Source organism: Pipistrellus kuhlii, unplaced genomic scaffold, assembly GCF_014108245.1.
Source record: "Pipistrellus kuhlii isolate mPipKuh1 unplaced genomic scaffold, mPipKuh1.p scaffold_m20_p_2, whole genome shotgun sequence".
Lineage (NCBI taxonomy): Eukaryota > Metazoa > Chordata > Mammalia > Chiroptera > Vespertilionidae > Pipistrellus > Pipistrellus kuhlii.
The window spans coordinates 52,447,695-52,467,661 of NW_023425515.1; the positions used below are offsets into that span (position 1 = coordinate 52,447,695).

Here is a 19,967-nt window from a genome sequence, read left to right on the forward strand (position 1 = left end):
TCAGTGAAACATTAAAAAAAAATCATATTGTAATTCATCATACTAAAAGATTTAAAAACTCCCACACATGATCATCTCAATAAATGCAGAAAAAGCATTTGACAAAAATTACCATTCATTCATGAAAAACAAACAAAAAAACCCAAAACATACAACCCTCAACAAACTAGGAACAGAAAACTTCTTCCACCTGCTAAAGAGCATCTAGGAACAACCTTCAAATCCCACATATAAATGAAATCATATGGTATTTGTCTTTCTCTGTCTGACTTATTTCACTTAAGATAATATTCTCCAGGTCCATCCATATTGCAAATGGCAAGATTTTATTCTTTTTTTATGGCTGAGTAATATCCCATTGCATATATGTGCCAAATCTTTATTCATTCATCTATTGATAGACACCCAGGTTGCTCTTATATCTTGACTATCCTAATATATAAAAACACCAGGTCCATCACATCTGCAAGGACCAAAAGACTCAACCGTTCATCAGGCTATGCAGGAAGCAAGTGAGTGGGCTGAATTGCTGACCTCTGAGAGAGAGAGAGAGAGAGAGGTGGGGCTGATCAGCAGTAGTAGCAGCTGCTGGCGAGGCCTGGATAGAGAAACATGGTGATCAGATCCTACTTCTCTCTCCCTTGCCAGCAGCCAAGCCTCTCTCTCTCTCCCAGAGGTCAGCAGTTCAGCCACTGGCAGCAGCCTGAGGCAGCTGCTGATTAGCCCCGCCTCTATGATCAGGCCTGGAGATGCTCACTGGCATAGAAACAAACGAATCAGAACCAAATCTGGGTGAATTGCAAGGAGCCAATGGTTGCCTAGGAGGCGGAGCTTTTGATGCTGACTGGCAAAGAAACTGACCAATCAGAACCAAATCTGTGTGAATTGCAAGAAGCCAATGGCTGCTTAGGAGGTGGAGCTTTTGACACTGACTGGCATAGAAACCGACCAATCAGAACTAAATCTGGGTCAACTGTGAGGAGCCAATGGCTGCCTAGGAGGTGGAGCTTTTGATGCTGACTGGCATGGAAAATGAACCAAATTGGCTAGCAGAGGAGGGCAGTTGCGGGGGACCAGGCTTGCAGGGGACCAGGCTTGCAGGGGAGGGCAGTTGGAGGTGACCAGGACAGCAGGGGAAGGGCAGTTGAACTTGGCTTTGAATTTGCCTGGGCACTACAACTTTTTACTTGTTTCTCAAGTTTTCATAAAAACTTTTGAACCATATACTGTTATGTCAGTGTCTACATGAAGAAACAAGGTCTAGGGCTATCCTGGTATCTTGCTAATGTCACTCTCCATAATTATTTTATAGAGTATTTTTTTCAATTCCTTTTCTCTCAACCTGACCATACTGTTATATTTGAGGTGAATGTATTGTAAATAGCATGAAGTTGGATCATAATTTTTTTTCTGGTATTGCCATATATGTTTTTTGTTTTTAAATTTATTTTTTAAGGTATTACGTATGTGTCCTTATTCCCCCATTACCTCCTACCTCCCATTCATGCTCCCACCCCCTGTTGTCTGTGTCCATTGACTAGGCTTATATGCATGCATATAAATCCTTTAGTTGATCTCTCCCCATTACTCTTACTGTCCCCTACCTTCCCTGAGGTTTTACATTCTGATTGATGTTTCTCTGTCTCTGGATCTATTTTTATTCACTAGTTTATGTTGTTCAATATATTCCACAAATGAGGGAGATCATGTGATATTTATATTTCTCTGCCTGGCTTATTTCACTTAGTATATCTATGTTGTTGCAAATGGTAAGAACTTCATTTTTACTGCAGCGTAGTATTCCATTGTGTAGATGTACCACAGTTTTTTAAACCGCTCATCTGCTGATGGGCACTTAGGCTGTTCCCAAATCTTAGCTATGGTGAATTATGCTGCCATGAACATAGGGGTGCATATATCCTTTCTGGTTTGTGTTTCTAGATTCTTGAGATATATCCCTAGAAGTGGGATCACTGGGTTAAATGGGAGTTCTATTTTTTATTTTTTGAGGAAACTCCATACTGTTCTTCACAGTGGCTTTACCAGTCTGCATTCCCACCAGCAGTGAATGAGGGTTTCTTTTTTTCCCCTGCGTCCTCGCCAGCACTTGTCATTTATTGACTTGATAATAGCCATTCTGACAAGTGTGAGATGGTACCGTATTTTTGTTTTGATTTGCATCTCTCTGATGATTAGTGACTTGAACAGGTTTTCATATGTCTCTTGGCCTTCCTTCTGTCTTCTTTCAAAAAGTGTCTATTTAGATCAGTTGCCCTTTTTTTGATTGAGTTGTTTATCTTCTTTTTGTTAAGCTGCTTTTTCTTAAGTTCCCTGTAAATGTTGGAGATTAAACCCTTATCATTGATATCATTGGCAAATATGTTCTCCCATGCATTGGGCTTTCTTATTGTTTTATTGATGGTTTCTTTTGCTCTGCAAAAGGTTTTTATTTTGATGTAGCACCATTTGTTTATTTTCTCTTTAGTTTCCATTGCCCTAGGAGTAGTATCAGTGAAGAAATTGCTTTGGCATATGTCAGATTTTTCTGCCTATGGATTCCTATAGTATTTTTATAGTTTCTCATAGTATGTTTAAGTCCTTGATCCATTTTGAGTTTATTTTTGTGTATGGTGTAAATTGGTGGTCTAGTTTCATTTTTTTGCATATATCTGTCCAATTTTTCCAACACCATTTATTGAAGGGACTGTCTTGACTCTGGATCATAATTTTTAATCCTCTCAGCCAATCTGTGAATTTGAATTGGTGTATTTAGAGCATTTAAACTTGAACTTCATGTTTTTTTTCTCCCTGCCTATGGGTTAACTGAATTATTTTAGTCATCCATTTTGGTGTGTCAGTGTTTTTCAATGTATCTACAATATTTGCACTGGTTTGTTTTTAATGGTTGCTTAAAGTAAAACAACTTACCACAATCAACTGGTGTCATATTACCATTTCCAAGGGAGTATAAAACCCCCACCTTCCTTTACATTACATTATCACCTCCTATTTATACTTGTTTTAAAATTTTCCCCTCTATATATGTAGAATTACATCAGACAATGTAACTATAATATTTATTCAACCATGAAATACAATTTTTAAAAGTCAAGAGAAAAAAAAGCCCATTATTTTTGCTTACTGTGTTTTTCCTTGACATTCCAGGCTTAACTTCTTTTATCATTTGCTTTCTGCTTAGAGAACTTCCATTTGCTACTCTTTTTTTTAAAATATATTTTATTGATATTTATAGAGAGGAAAGGAGAGAGACAGAGAGCTAGAAACATTGATGAGAGAGAAACATCGACCAGCTGCCTCCTGCACACCCCTACTGGGGATGTGCCCGCAACCAACGTACATGCCCCTGACCAGAATCGAACCCGGGACCTTTCAGTCCACAGACCGACGCTCTACCACTGAGCCAAACTGGTTTCGGCCCATTTGCTACTCTTTTAGGATAGGTCTTATGCTGACAAACTCTGTTTCCTTCTGAGAAACTGTTGATATTTCCTTCCTTCCTGAATGATAATTTGCTGGGTATAACATTTTGGGTTGCCAGTTTTTTTCTATTGTAGCAGCACTTGAAATTTAGTTTTCCTTTTGGCTTCTACAGTTTCTGATAAGAAATTCACCATCATTCATAGGGTGAGACTACAGGATTTTGCCCTATAGTCATTCCTCTTTTGCTGTTTTCATTTTTTTTCTTCTTAGTGTAATGTTCATAGGTTTAACTATGATGTGACTTGTGGGTTTCTTGTGATTTATTCAGTTTCTGGAATTTATATGTTCATGTCTTCTGCCAAATTTGGAAAGATTTCAGTAATCATTTTCTTACATACATTTTTAGTCCTGTTCTCTCTTTATTCACTGAATTTCCACTGACACAAAAGTAGAAGATATGGGGCTCATTATTGCTTGGCAGTGGTGAAAATTCTGGCCCCCACATGACTCCTGTAACCCCACAGATGATGGGTTTCATCACCACCAAGCAGAGTTAAAAGTCCCAGATTCCTACTCAGCCTTAGTTCAGTGTCAGAAAATGATACTCTTCTCAGGAGGAAACTGAAGCACCTTTTTACAGCCTAATGAGGTTGAAAATCTAGGCTCCCCAGTCTGTTTTGCTTGAGTGAGTTGGGGTGACAATTAGCTGAAGTAGAGAGATTATTTTCTAAGAATTTTCTGTATCAATAAACTGCCCCTTTGCTCATCCTTTGGCTATAGAGAACTAGCTTTTGTTGGTGTTTGATTTTTTGTGTGACCATTGGCAGATCTAGGTTGCCAGCTTCTTCAGCTCCAATTCTGGAATACATAAGGCAAAAAGAAAACCCAGGAAACTTAACACCTTGTCATTCTGTAGAACTTGGGAGCCTTGCCAGTCTGACTTTACAGCTTTTCTAGTCAAATTATGTTTGTTTAATATATAATATTCAGGGTATTTAGTTGTATTTAGTGGGAAGAAAAGGGAAAAGTACATCTACTCTACTATCCCATTAGCAGAACACCTTATTATCTTTTAAATCTCATCTTTATCTGTTGTTATGTCTCTATTTTCATTCTGAATATTAGAGCATTTAGTAGGCTGCTATAGAAAATGGTATCATTTCTGGTGTTATAAATTTTGAAACATACTTTATATAACTACCTGATGAGACATAGAACAATGACTTTGTCAAGAACCAAGAGATGTTGTTAAGGGCCATTCTAAAGCTAATAATCTGATTTCCAAAGGAATTCTTCCTTGACTAGTCTCTTGTAATTTTTTTTTTTTTTTTTTTTTTTTTTTTTTTTACTTTCTCCTACCCTTACAATCTACACTTAATTATTTTTGTTGTATGTCTATGTTTTCAGTGGTTTCATTCTATCTTCCACCAATGTTATAATCTTTGGATAGCATTTGTGTCTTATATTTTTATTTTACTTGAGCAGTCAATCTGCCTAGAGCATAATTATGAGAAATTGTAAAAATTCAATCAAATATATTTGATAATAAATTGATAAATTTAAAAATCACATCCCACTTACCCAGTAATAATAATTTCTGGATATGTCTGTGTCCCAAGGTTCCAAGCTCCTCCAGTGATTGGCCACTCCTAAACATATTATCCAGGAAAAATTTATGTTCACTTTTAAAATTTGAATAACTTCTACATTTTAAGTGAAAATATTTTAAAATAAAATATTTTCTTATAAAGTAAGGGAGGATGAAGTATGTAGCTACCTTTAATTCTCTCAACCAAATGTGTAATTCCAAGTGTATAATTTCATCACCTTTAAAAATGTTGATTTGAACAAAGATTAAAAAGTCAAATAAGGTTTTCCAATCATAAAAATATAGGGTTGTTATATTTGCCACATAATCTGTATACTGCCAAACTATTCTGGTGCCATTTAACATGGAATACAATTTAAATTGTGCCCTCCTTGAGTTGTCCACCCCCTAAGCCTTGTACAAATAATAGAAAACATAATAGGTGGTCTACTACAATTGTAAGTATTTGAATCCTGTAGATGAAATTCCAGAAAGTTATTTAACAAATGGCTTTTGATAATTATGTCTTGTTAATCAATGACTGATAAAAAATGATTAACTAGGAAGAGCAGACTTACATTTCTTAAAACATAACCCTTCACCTAAAATAACTAAATTATATCTTATAATCCAAATCAGTTCTTTTAAATATATCATATATATATATGATAGATAAGTATTTATAAAATATAATACATTTATATTCCTATAAGTATAAAGCTATGTAGCATTTAGGAAATTTGAATTCCAGAGGTTATGTCTTTTACTAATTCCAGCTTGTAATCTCAAGAAAAATTTTCAAGTCTTTTATGGAAAGTCTGAAAACAATATAACAAAAAAATGTGATCACATGATATGAATATGAATACAAGATAATTTATTTTTGTTACTTTTACCTTATTACTGTATCCTTGTTTTTTATGCTTGACTCCTATAGCGTAGAGTACTAGTATCAAATCTGGTGGGCAATCAGCAAAGTAGGCTGTGCACGTAACTGGTGACTCATGTATGTCCATGGAATATGGATTTTCAAAGATTGGAAAGCTAATAGATAAACACAATATATTAAGTGCATTTTTCAATGACAAAAATTAAAATAACTTTTATAAAACACACTAAAATATTCTATATTTTAATTATGTATTTCACTTAATTATTTTTTAAGCATCTCAAAATAAGAATCATATAATAACAATGATTTTTAAGTACTTATCCATAAAATGAAATATAAATATTGGTATAATTTTACTTGAATAATGAATTTGCTTTCATAATTCAAAAATTCCACAGTAATATTATTTTTATCTGAATATTTTTATAACATAATTATTAGTATGAAAATATCTTCTTAGTAAGTTTTTCATGTTCTTCAAAGGAGGTAATATTTAAGTGAGTTTTTGTTTTTGTATTTTTTTTCAAGAGTAATTGAAAGCTATGCATGATTATAGCATGTTTAAGATAATTTCCTATGCAAACTAGAGAAAATAGTGATAATGCAGACTTATGGATTCAGTAAATTTTATATCCTCAAGTCTACTATAATTTTAAAGGGCATATAAGTTTAATAGGACCAAATTAATAATTCTTATAGCCACAATATATTGTGCAGCTCTTATGTACCAGATGTACCAGGCACTGCAGTAGAAGGAACCAAATATTATTCTACGTTCCATCTATTCCAGGTTTGTGTAATCATGTTAGTTCTGATATAATGTGTATTTGGGGGGGCTATTAAAAATAATTTCCCAGTCCTAGTTGGATAGAGCATCAGACTGTGGAGTGAAGGGTCCCAGGTTCAATTCTGGCCAAGGGCACATGCCCAGGTTGCGGGCTTGATCCCCAGTAGGGGGCATGCAGGAGGCAATAAATCAATGATTCTTTCTCATAATTGATGTTTCTATCTCTCTTCCTTCCTCTCTGAAATCAATGAAAATATATTTAAAAATAAAAATAATTTCCTCCCCTCACTGTTAAGAACTTAATAAATAACTTAGTTCAACCTTCAGAGAATGTAGTGTGTGTGTGTGTGTGTGTGTACTTGCTACAGAAAGGAATAGCAGTATATGCAAAATCAGGTGAGAAGAAACAAGCTGCATTAAAAAAATGGCAAGTAGGTTAAACTGCATGGATCAGCGATCCCCCCTTTCAGAATAGAATTTATCAATATTTCTTAGATGGAAGAACTGAAATTAACTAAATGGATCACCTTAGAGATCTACAACTTGGCATCTGATAATAGTAAGTGGTTGTAATGATAGACTTCTGACAAGGTGAACAATATTGTAAAAATGTTTGCATTAAATATTTTAGTATATTGGTAAAGAGCATAGAAAAAGATATTTAAGAAAGAAATAACAACTAAATATGTATTATAGGAATTTAGATTTAAAAGTGTAAATTGGTTGCTGTGGAAATGTAAACAAAGCTACAAATCCAAGAAACCAAGAAAAGAAAAAAATTTGTAAGCCCTAATGTTTGCTTTTATATAGAAGATTAAATATGGGGATGGAAGGAAGGAAGGAAGAAACGAAGAAAGGAAGGAGCTCAGAAATTCCAACCAAGATGGCAGAGAAGATGGAAGCTGCACTCATGTCCTCCCATTACCACCTATAATAACTAAACTATAGCATAATCAACCTGAATTACCATTTGAAAATTAGGAGAACTTAAGTCATATAAGATATATAAAAGATGACACATAGAGACTGGTAGAAGGGGAGGAGACACAAAATGAACCAACCTGCTCCTACATGTAGCAATTGAGGATCCAGACTCGCACATGTGTCAAACACAAGGCCCGCGGGCCAAATCCGTCCCGCCAGGCCTTGCAATGTAACCCGTACCGCGCTGTCATCACTGCACTCCGCTGCGTTTCCATCACAATGACAGTTTATGACTGTTCAGTAAACCATTCGGCCCGCGATTTAGGCTGGATTTTAGATTTTGGCCCCTTCTCTGATTGAGTTCGACACCCCTAATCCAGAGGGATATGTCCCCTGAGGAATGAGGAGTTTCAGTCCCCCACCAGGCTACCCAGGCTGGGAGTGCAAATCAGCCAGGTTCCCATCCCCCACAAGTACTCACAACAGGATAGATGGATAGAAGTTATTTATTATGATAAGTGAAACTAGTCATACAGAGAAAGACAAAAACCATATGACTGCTCTCATAAGTGGAATCTAAAGAAAAAAAAACACACAAACAAAACAGAAACATATTCCTAGATACAGAGAACAAAATGTTGATTGACAGATGGAAAGGGATTAAGGGATGGGTTAAAACAGTGAAGGGATTTAGTACAAACTGGTAGTTATAAAATAGTGATAAGGATGTAAAATTCAGTATAGGAAATATAGTTATTAATATTATAATAATCATGTATGGTATAATGTGTACTAGAAATATTGGAGGGAACATTTTGTAAAGTATATGATTATCTAATAACTATGCTGTACACTAAAAATAATACAAATGCTATTGAAAGTAAAATGTAACTGAAAAATTAAACTCGTAAAATATATTTAATTAAAAAAAATAGTGTGGAATTAAAAAAAGAAAAAAGTGGTGTCTCGGTTTCTAGTAAAGATGGTGAAGTATGTAAATAAAGCATTCACCTCCTCTCATGACCACATCAAAATTACAACTAAACTACAGAACAACCCATCATGGAGACCCACCTGAAGTCTAACTGAACAGAAGTCCTATAATTAAGGATATAAAAAAGAAGCCACGTTGAGTCTGGTATTAGGGAAGAAGAAGTGGAAAGGACTGGCCCCACACCTATATGTGGCAGTTCAAAATCAGCAGGAATATCTGGGCTCAAAGATCCTCCCTTGGAAGCAGGAAGTCCAAACTCACCATCAGGCTCCCCAGCCCAGGGTTCCACAACCAGGAAGAGAAGCCCCCATAACTTCCAGCTCTGAAAACCACCAGAGATTGTGGCTGAGTGAGTTAGAGGGCCCCTGGAGTCACAGGCATTCTTCTTACAGGACCTAAACACAAACTTATTGTTGATGGATTCAATTACTCTGAGCTCCAGCAGTGCAAGGACAACTCAAAAGATGCCAGGAACATACAGGGAGGAATTGAATTGTCTTGCTTCAGGGCAAGAGCTAGAGTGGAAACTTTTTTCCCCAGATAAAAGTACTGACAGAAGCCATTGCTTCTTTTCTAAGTTCTTCCCATGTGGATGCAGCTGGGCACCATATATGAATCTCCTTCAACCTGGCTAATACTGCCCCTACCTTACTGATTCCATTAGATATACAGCACCCAACTTCTGAACCCATCCAAATAACTTCCAGTGACTTTTCCATACAAATGGCCTATAGCAACTCATGCTGTGGAATTTCCTAAAATCTCTCAAAGGTTCACAATCCCAAACAAGCATCATATGCCCTTTAGGTGCTCTGTACCTTTTGCTTAGCAGTCCCAAGCTCACCACTAGCGACAGCTTGCCTCATTTCACACTTTAGCCTCTCCCAGGCACTTTCAAGTCCAGCACAAGTGGCATCCACCTGCAGATCATTTTGAAGATAATATCAAGTGGCCCTGGGTATGGCACAGGCAGCAGACCTTGGCCTGCATTTTCCAAGAGTCCATAGGAGCAATACACCAAGTGACCAGCTTCAAACCACCCAACCACTTCCACAAATGATATACTCAAAGGAAAGACTGAGCAGCAAAGCAAATTTTACTCCATAGGGTAAGCCTCTGTGTGACATCTTCTCTAGTGTAGTCACAGCCAGTCTTCACAATCAATCAATCACAAAGGTCAATCCTTACCATTGATGTGCCAACTGTAATCAAGGCTCAACTATAACAGGACACACACAACCCAAATAAGGGTATACTCCTGGAACACTGACTCAGGTAAACTATGCCACTACACCCCATAGGATACCTACTACATAAGGCCACTCTACAAAGACTGGTAAGTGTAGCAGCTCTACTTAATACATAGAAACAAATACAGAGAGGCAGCCAAAATAGGGAAACAAAGAAACATGTCCCAAGTGAAAGAACAGAACAAAACTCAAAAAAAAAAAAAAAAAAAAAAAAAAAAAAAAAACAAAAAAAAAAAAAAAAAAAAAAAAAAAAAAAAAAAAAAAAAGAACTATACCCAATGGAGAAGAGAAAGCTGTAAGATTCAGAGTTCAAAATACTGGTTATAAGGATGCTCAAAGATCTCAGTGAAAACTTCAACAAAGATAAAGGAAACATAAAAATGGAAAAAGAAAACATAAAAAGTACCAGTCATAAATGAAGAATACATTGGAGGGAATCCACAGATTAGATGAAGCAGAGAATTGAACCTACAATTTAGAAAATAAAGTAACAGAAAACACCAAATCAGAACAGCAAAAAGAATAAAGAATACAAAGTAGCAACTGTTACCACAGAAAAACAAAGAATTGCAAGAAAATACTACAATTATATGTCAGCAAATTAGATAATCTGAAAGAAATGAAGAAATTTCTAGAAACATTCAATCTTCCAAATTAAAACAAGAAATAAAAAGAAATTAAAAAAAAACTCCCAACAAACAAAAATCCTGGAATTAATATCTATTTTTCTCAAAATATTTGAAAGATGCTCATTATAAAGCCATCATTATCCTAATTTCAAAACCAAACAGACATAACAAAAAAGAGAAATTAATATTTCTGATGAGCATAGATGTAAAAATTATCAACAAAATATTAAACCAAATTCAGCAATACATTAAAAAGTTCATACATCATTTATTCCAGGGAAGCAAGATTAGTTCAATACCCATAAATCAATTAACATTATATAACACATAAACAAACTGAACAATAAAAATCATGTTATCATATCAATACATGCAGAAAAACATTTGACAAAATTCAGCGTCCATTTATGATTAAACAAAAACTCTCAGCCAAGTGGGAATAGAGGAAACATACCTCAACATAATGGAGGCAATATATGTCAAACCCTCAGCCAACATCATTTTCAACAGGGAAAAGCTAAAAGTATTTTCCTTAAGTTCAGAAACAAGACAAGGTTGTTCCCTTTCACCATTTTTATTCAACATAGTATTAGAAGTCTGAACCTCAGCAATTATACAAGAAAAAGAAATAAAGGGCATCTGAATTGGAAAGGAAGAAGTAAAACTGTAATTATTTGGGTATGACATGATACTGTATAGAAAGAACCCTAAAGATTCCACCAAAAACCTACTAGAATTGATCAATGAGTTCAGTAAAGTAGCAGAAAAACATTAATATTCAGAAATCAGTTGCATTTTTATACACCAATAATGAGCTATCAGAAAGAGAAATTAAGGAAACAATCCCATTTGCAATTGAATTAAAAAAAAAAAAAGTACCTAGGAATAAACTTAACCAACGATGTAAAAGACCTGGACTTGAAAAATTAATTATCAATTATATCCTTGAAAACTAATTGTATGAATGCAACATGGATGGACTGAATGTGTAATGAACTTGCAAGGTTTGTTTTTTAAAGAGGCTAAATGACTTTTGTCATTTAGGATACTTGATAGATTTTGAGTATATTAAAGGTCTTAAAACTAATTGAATTGTGTTATCACCAACATTAAAATAATTAACTTGAGTTATTATTGGGTTTCAGATTTGTTGTGTTAAAAAAAAAAACATATTGATTGATTAGTACTGTCAGTAAAAGACAGGACTCCTTTATCTCAAAAAGAATAAAGAATACAAAAATATGAAGACTGTTTTAGGGGTCTGTGGGACAAGATCAAACATTCCAACATTCACATCATATGGATACCAGAAGGAGAAGAGAGAGAACAGAAAGTGAAAACCTATTTAAAGAAATAATAATGAAAAAAATTCCCTAATCTCGTGAAGGAAATAGACATGCAAGCCCAGAAAGCACAGAGAGTCCCAACCAAGAAAACCCAAAGAGGCCCACACTAAGATACAACTTAATTAGAATGCTAAAGTTTAAAGACAAAGAGAAAATCTTAAAATCAGCAAGAGAAAAGCAGCTACTTACTTATAAAGGAGCTCCTTTAAGACTGACAGCTAATTTTTCAACAGAATATTTGCAGGCCAGAAGAGATTGGTGTGATATATTCAAAGAGGTGAAAAGCAAGGACCTACAACCAAGATTACTACCCAGCAAAGTTATTATTTAGGATCAAAGGAGAGATGAAGAGCTTCCCAAAAAGGAAAAACTAAAAGAGTTCATTATCACCAAACCAGTATTACAAGAAACATTGAAGAGTCTTTTTTAAGAATAAAAAAATTAAAAAATTAAAAATAAAAGGGCAATAACAATATATCTCTCAATAATTACTTTAATTGAAAATTGATGAAATGCTCCAATCAAAAGACATAGGGTGATTGAAAGTAAAGGGATGGAAAAATATATTTCACAATATAAAAACAAAAAAAGTAAAAGATCTAGGGTAGCATTACTTATACTTGATTAAATAAACTGTAAAATAAAGACTTTAACAAGAGACAAAGAAAGGCCCAATAATTCCACTTCTGGGTATTTATCTGAGAAAACTCAACACACTAATTTAAAAAGTTATATTTATCTATATGTTCACTGTAGCACTATTTATAATATACAAGATATGGAAGCAATCTAAGTGTCCATCAAGAGATGAATGGATAAAGAAGTTGTGGTACATATGCACTGAGTGGCCAGATTATTATGACTATCCCATCAGTATTTTGTTGGGCCACCTTTTGCCTTCAATACTGTGGCAATTCTTATTGGCGTTGACTTCACAAGATGCTGAAAGGTGATGCGAGGAATCTGACACCATGCCTGTTAGCACTATCCAGTTCTGTGAAATTTGATGGTTGTGGAACAAGCTGCCTGATGGCTCTTTTACTTCGTCCCACAAATGCTTAATTAGATTGAGATATGGTGATTGTGGGGGTCACCTAAGTATGGTAAAGTCTCCCTCATGTTCTTGAAACCACTCCTGCACAATACGAGCACAGTGGCATGGTGCATTGTCTTGCTGGAAGAAGCCATCTCCATTGGGATATGCCACCATGATAGGATGAACTTGATTAGCAACGATACTTAGGTATGTTATGCTATTCAGACATTGTTCCACATGAATTAAAGGGCCCAAATCATGCCATGTAAACATGCCCCAAAACATAACACTGCCCCCACCAGCTTGAAGGGTTGTACTCATGCATGTGTGGTGCATGCTTTCATGCTGTTTCTGCAAAATTCTCACTCTGCCATTTGCATGATGCAACTGGAAATGTGATTCATTGGACCATATGACTTTTTTCCAATGCTCAACTGTCCAATCCTTGTGTTCCCATGTGAATTGAAAACGTTTTATCTTGGTAACTGCAGACAGCAAAGGTGTGCAAACAGGCCTTCAGCTTCCATATTCCATATGATGCAGTGTACAGCTAACTTGCCTACAAATGTCAAGTGATCATAATAATCTGACCACTCAGTGTATATGCAATGGAATATTACTGAGTCATAAAAAATGAAATATTGTCATCTGCAACAACATGGATAGATCTAGAGGATATTGTGCTGAGTGAAATAAATCAGAGAAAGTTAAATGCCATATAATATCACTTATATGTGAAATATAAAAAACAAAACAAGTTGACAAAGTTATAATTACGGAGAACATTTTTATGGTTGCCAAATATAATAGTAGGAGGGTTGGGGAATTCGGGAGAAAGGAGAAGAGATTAATACAGTATAAATTGATAATTACAAAGCAGTCATGGAGATGTAAAATATACTAGGTGTACCGGTCAATAATGCGGATTTTGTAATAAAAAAATCACACGATTATTTCAAGAGAAACATCAAAAATGCTTTATTCAAAGTAATGTCTATTGCTAGCTACACACTACCCCCATCTTTCAGGTAATTTGTGGATACTGTCTCAATAGAACTTTTCTTATTTTGAGGCAAACCATTCAGAGACCCAATTTTCTACTTCTTCATAAGTTTTGAAGTGCTGCTCAGAAAGTTCGCATGCCATCAATCGGATCAAGTGGTAATATAAAGGAGTAAGATTTGGTGAAGATGGTGGGTGGTTATTACTTCATAGGCAAGACCATTTAACATGTCTTTAACTGGTTTTGAAGTGTGTGATGGTGTGTTATCATGAAGCAAAATTACATTGCCATGTCTTCTGGCCCATTCTGGTCATTTTGCAACCAAATCGTGGTTCAAATTGATTATTTGTTGTTGGTAGTGATCAGTGACCAGGTTATAGAAGCTCATAATACACCATACCTTCCTGATCCCACCAATCATAGAACATTGTCTTCTTTCCGAAGCAATTTGGCCTTGCAGTCGATGTTGATGGTTGACCTGGATCAACCCATGATTTTGTGCATTTGGGATTCTCAAAATAAATCTACTTTGCTACACCAGTCACAATTCAAAGCAAAAAAGACTTTCTTTCATGCCATTGAAGCAACATTTTACTGATGACTTTTTGTTTTTCCATTTGTTTTTGTTCAATTGATGTGGTACTCATTTTTCTTCCTTTAAAATCTTTCTCATTGCTTGAAAATGATCAGAAATTGTTTGCTAAGCAACGTTTAATCTTTCTGCAAGTTGTTTTTGAGTTTGACATGAATCTTCATCCAATAATGCTTGTAATTGTTGGTCTTCAAACTTTTTTGGTTGACTTGGACATTCTTTGTCTTTCACATTGAAATCAATACTTTTAAAGCATTTAAACCAGTGTTCACAAAGTATCTTGAGATGAAGCATGTTCACCATAAGCTTCCTAAAGTATACAATGAGCTGATCTTTTCTTCAAAATAAAGTAATGAATTGAAACTTCCTGCAAATGCTCTTTTTTTGCATGAAATTTGATGTTTTAAACATAAAAATATATATGATGTTAACACATTCAGAAAATTTGACATATGAAGTTTTGAAGCTTGCTGTCAATACAACAAAATAGCATACATATCAAATTGCATATATATCAACATATGTGTAACTCTGTCTACTAAAAAAATCTGCATTATTTACTGGTACACCTAGTAGTATAAGAAATATAAGCAAATAATATTTTAATAACTACATATGATGTCAGATGTGTACTAGATTTATCAGGACAATCACCTAGTAAGTTATATAAATGTCTAATCACTATGTCATACACATGAGACTAGTATTCTATGTCAACTGTAATTGAAAAATAAAAAGTTATTTTTAAAAATAGAAAGAGTCCAAATCTGAAAATTAATGTTAACATTAAACATGGCTGAAAGCTAAGAATTTTGAAGGGAAAAGAATATATTAAATTTTTTATGTTAAAATTCTTGTAATAGACAATGAAATGGAAATCTCACATAGATTTTAAAACATAGTGCTGAAAAAGATGAAATCTTAAATAAAAACTTGCAAACAAAATATAAGTTCACATACATGTAAAAGTTAACGAAAAGCATAAAAATAAATGTATAAAAATGGTAACTTTTGTTATGTGTCTCTTATCACATAAATTTTAAAACAGAGATTGACCTAAGATGCCTACTATGGAATTGGAAACCACCCAACTCCCAACCCCCTGCCTACAGAATCTAAGCAGGAGGTTGCTAATCCAGAACACTATAGTAAACATCCTTTATAGAACAGATGGGTGCTCTAATTTTTAAAAAATGATAAAAGCAAAATTTGGCAAGTAAACCTTTGGCTGATTTCTTAGTTTGTTATTGTTAAAGACTTCTAAGCTCTGTATAATCATATTCAGTTGTCTAGTAATTTAAGGCTTGCCTGTGGCTACTGACCTTTAAGGATGATATTGAGACTATAAGGGAAGATGAGAAAAACAAACACGAAGGATGATGGCTAAGTGCATGAAACAAACAGCAGAGACAAATGACCTCAAATGCTAGAGATACTGCTGTGCTTTATTGGAGAATCTTTTGATGACTACAGTGATGATGTATATGGAGCTGTTATTAATGTTAGAGCTAACAGTGATAAAACAGAAATATGGACTACTAAATGTGAAAACAGAGAAACTGTTACACATGTAGGGAGAGTAAGAAAGATGTGATTGGTTATCGGTCCCATGAAGTCACAGTTATTAAGAGGGCTCCACCAGTAAAAATGGGTTTGTTGTTTAAGAAGATACCTTCTGAGTGTTCTCATAAGAGACTGCATCAAGCTATTGAGATTTGGGAGCTTAACCAAAACCTCCTCAAAAGCAGAGTTGACTGCATTTAAATTTTATTTCCATGTAAATGTTGCTAAGATATTAGAGACGTCTCATTTGCCTTTGTCATACTCCATGTGGAGACAAAGCCCCGTCTTCACTTTGAAGCCCAACGTCTGGCAGGAGACAGTCTTTAAACTAATAAGAAATGGAAAATTTAATCTTTGGCAAGAGCTATGAAGAAGATAAATATGGGAACTATGAAACTCCTTAATAGGATACTTGACCAAATTATATAGATAAAGAGATTTTTTTTACTGAGAAAATGATATCTGATTTGAGACTTATAAATAAGACATTAATAATGAGAATAAGAGATTATTCCATGCAGAGGAGTGAGAAATATACAAAAGTTCTGCACATATAAGAAGCTAAATGAAGCCCTTGCTGGTTTGGCTCAGTGGATAGAATTTAGACCTTCAGACTGAAGGCTCCTGGATTTGATTCTGGTCAAGGACATGTACCTTAGCTACAGTCTGGATCCTTGATCCCTGGCCCTGATCTGGGTGGGTGTGGGAGGCAACCTCTCAATATGTCTCTCATGTTGATGTTTCTCTGTCTCCTTACCTTTCACTCTCTCTTTAAAAAAAGAAATCAATGGAAAAATATCCTCAGTGAGGATTAACAATAACAAACAAAATTAAACATGGGGGGATAAAGACACATATGTAATAACTTAATCAATAAATAAGAAGGGGGAAAAAAGCAGCAGCAGCTAACTAAAGATTTGCGGGTCCAGAGCACAGAATGAGGGAAAATCAGTTTTATACCTATCATCATTTACAATGAGTATACATAGCAAGGAAGACAGAGTTTATCAATTTCAAGTGTATGTTTTATTGTCCATGTAAAGGAGTGGACAGCACCACTCTTACAGCAATATTTTCTATTTGTTCCCGTTGCCCACAACAACATGAGAAATTTTTTAAAAAGTAAAAGAGGACCTCCATCTTATCTGCCTCCAACATCCTATCCTACTCTTTTGTATTGACTGATAAAGTAGTCCAATAATACTTTTATCACGTACCATTTTCCTTTAGACTATCAGATGGCCACATAGTACACTGTACATTTTTTTTTTTTTCATAACAGCTGCTTTTGCTTAGGGAAATAGCAGGAATGTGATCCATTTTGTTTGTTCTTATTCTCTAAGCATTAGGTGCTGCCTTTAAAATCTCTTTGATGTTCTCTTCACTTTTCCAGTTTAGTTTTCATTATTGAACTTAATTACACTTCTGTAATTCTAGCAAAACAATAGTCCACATAAAAGAATATTTGCCATCTAAAAATACTAATGTCAATTATTTATAATGTCCTCCAGTATTCTAACTGTAATGAACAGATTTAAAATAGCCAGTGGTATTCTCAACATGCATAACTTACTTGCTTTGTGTCAAATCAACTACAATGAGATCTTTCTCCAGAAGTACTACGACTGCATAGGGTTCTTGAAATTCTATAAGTTAAAAAAAAGAAGAAGAAAAAGTTTTCATATTTCACATTCTATAAAATCACCAAACTTACACTTCCTTTATCTGCTGTACAAATGTTATTTAAATGATTTGAGAAGACCAAAATATGAGCTCAAGTAAGAAGTATGAAGAGTACATTAAAAAACATATAGGTTGTATTTCTTAAATTTAATGTTTATGACCATTACAGGGAACAAGAAAAAAAATGAGAAGTTGCATATCATAGAGTTAAATATATCTCAAAATAATAAGGTGGAGAGAGATTATTTGAGTAGAGCGAGTCTGTCATCTCCCTCTCATAAACACTTATTCTTCTATAACCTTACATTTGATTTAATTTCCTGCCTGCAAGGAGATATACTAAAGAAATAGTAGTTCTGCTTTTACTGATCTATGATACATATTTATTTCCCTATGAGACCAACACTAATACTAAAAAATTTACTTTCTATTCAGTGTGATTTAACATGGTTTTAAAGATTGCCTACTATGTGCCAAATGGTATACACCTCAAAAAAGCAGAGAATCTAAGGATAGTCTAGGATTTTTCAAGTTCTTAAAATTCAACTTGTTCTTTCTCTATTCATCCCTTCCTTTCTTCAATATGTTCTAGAAACTTTGTAAGAACAAAGGATATATGGAGAATAAAGTTGACAAGGTCCATGTTCTCATGGAGTTTACACTCTAGGGATGTATACAAACCATGAACAAGTAATGTGATCTATAAGAAAAATAACATGGACAATGATATAAGAAATTACTGTGGTTGGAGTGAGAGCACTAATTTAGTTGTAGTGGTCAGGGAAGACATTGCTTTTCATCTATAATAAAGAATAAGGGGCAGCCACAATTAAAGGGTTATTCTAAATTGAAAGAACAGGTTTTTACAAAAACATTTTACATACATGTTATTTGATTCTCAGTAGCTAGAGCAGATATCAATATTTTCCTATTTCATAGGGAAAATTGAGGTCCAAAATGGTTACAAGATTGGCACAAGTTTACAAAGCTAGTGAGAGAGCTGAAATTTTAACCCAGAATTCCTGACTCTAAATCCCATCCTGCTTTCATTATACCAGCAGTTTCTACTGGCCAGTTTAGTATTTAATCCTAAATTGAACAATCACATGGCAATAGTTTTGTCCACAGTATTTCTAGTCTTGGATGGGAAACTGGAATAGATGGCTTTCACGGTCCTTCCAATCCTGAGAAGCTATAGAAACTATTCATAGATCATATGCTGTAAGAGAAAAACTAAACCAAAACCCCTAAAACTCAGAAGGAGAGTGCCAATTGTTGGTGCCTATCTATGTGGCAGTAGGCAGGCACACTACTTGCTACTCAAACTGTTCTCAAACTAAGGCTCTTTTCCCCTTCTGTCTTATTTCTGAAAAATTGTTTTTCAACATTGTTTCAATACTTCTGGGTTGTTTTTATTTTTTGTTTTGTTTTTCAATGGGAAGAACATTGAAATTTTATGCTACTAGTTTCTTCTTTTTCTTCTCTCGCCTCTTTAGGAAAACGATCTGTTGAAAAGCACAGATTATTTTTAGGAGACTACATAAGAATTTTAGTAATAGTGATTGCCTCTGAAAGGGTAGAGAGAGAAAATTTTCATTATATATTGTTATGTATTGAAGGGTATTTTTCTAACACTTTCATGTATTATTTTAATTAGAAATAGTTAATAAAGTACATTTATATTTTACTGAAAAAAGTTAAACTATTTCTTCTAACCTTGACCCCAAAAAAGCTCCATCCGCATTACCAATTCTCTAAAAAGCAGATATATATGTGACTTAGAAGTTGATTAGACTTGGTTACAAAATATTTATAATTTATTTAATATTTCTAGAAATTGTCCTAAAATTTCTACTGATGTATAGAAATTTATATATAAACACACACATAGTGTTTGATTTTTGTAAGCACACATTTTGAGTTTTTATTACTGGCATAAACATCTTCTTTCTCTAAGCTCTTTAATGGGGAGGAATTTTCATAAACTCAGTTTTTGGTCCTCTGTTCTTTCTTCCTTTCTTTCTTTATCATTCATTCTCATAACTTCAAAGAACATCTATATTCTGATGTTCATAAATAAATATTACAGGTATTTCCTATTCTCTAAATAACTCCATAATTAGACTTTCTTTCTCTCCTTCAAAAAACTATTACTAATATGTAACCACTATTCTTAAAATTTGTTATCTTTGACTCATCTACCATGTCACTCCTAATTTAATTGTTGACCAAATTCAGT

At 34.3% G+C, this 19,967-nt stretch overlaps 1 protein-coding gene and 1 pseudogene across 9 annotated transcripts in view; one reads left to right on the forward strand and one right to left on the reverse strand.

The window, feature by feature from the left end:
• Positions 1-19,967, reverse strand: part of STXBP5L (syntaxin binding protein 5L) — a 165,086-nt gene that overhangs the window by 70,298 nt on the left and 74,821 nt on the right. For all 9 annotated transcript variants that reach the window (XM_036448297.2, XM_036448292.2, XM_036448295.2 and 6 more), the window contains exons 11-13: positions 17,619-17,691; positions 5,926-6,073; positions 5,023-5,090 (exon numbers count right to left, since the gene is read on the reverse strand). In XM_036448297.2, coding sequence (XP_036304190.1) covers positions 5,023-5,090; positions 5,926-6,073; positions 17,619-17,691 — 289 coding nt within the window. The remainder of the gene's footprint in view (positions 1-5,022; positions 5,091-5,925; positions 6,074-17,618; positions 17,692-19,967) is intronic.
• Positions 15,544-16,146, forward strand: LOC118724700 (annotated as a pseudogene).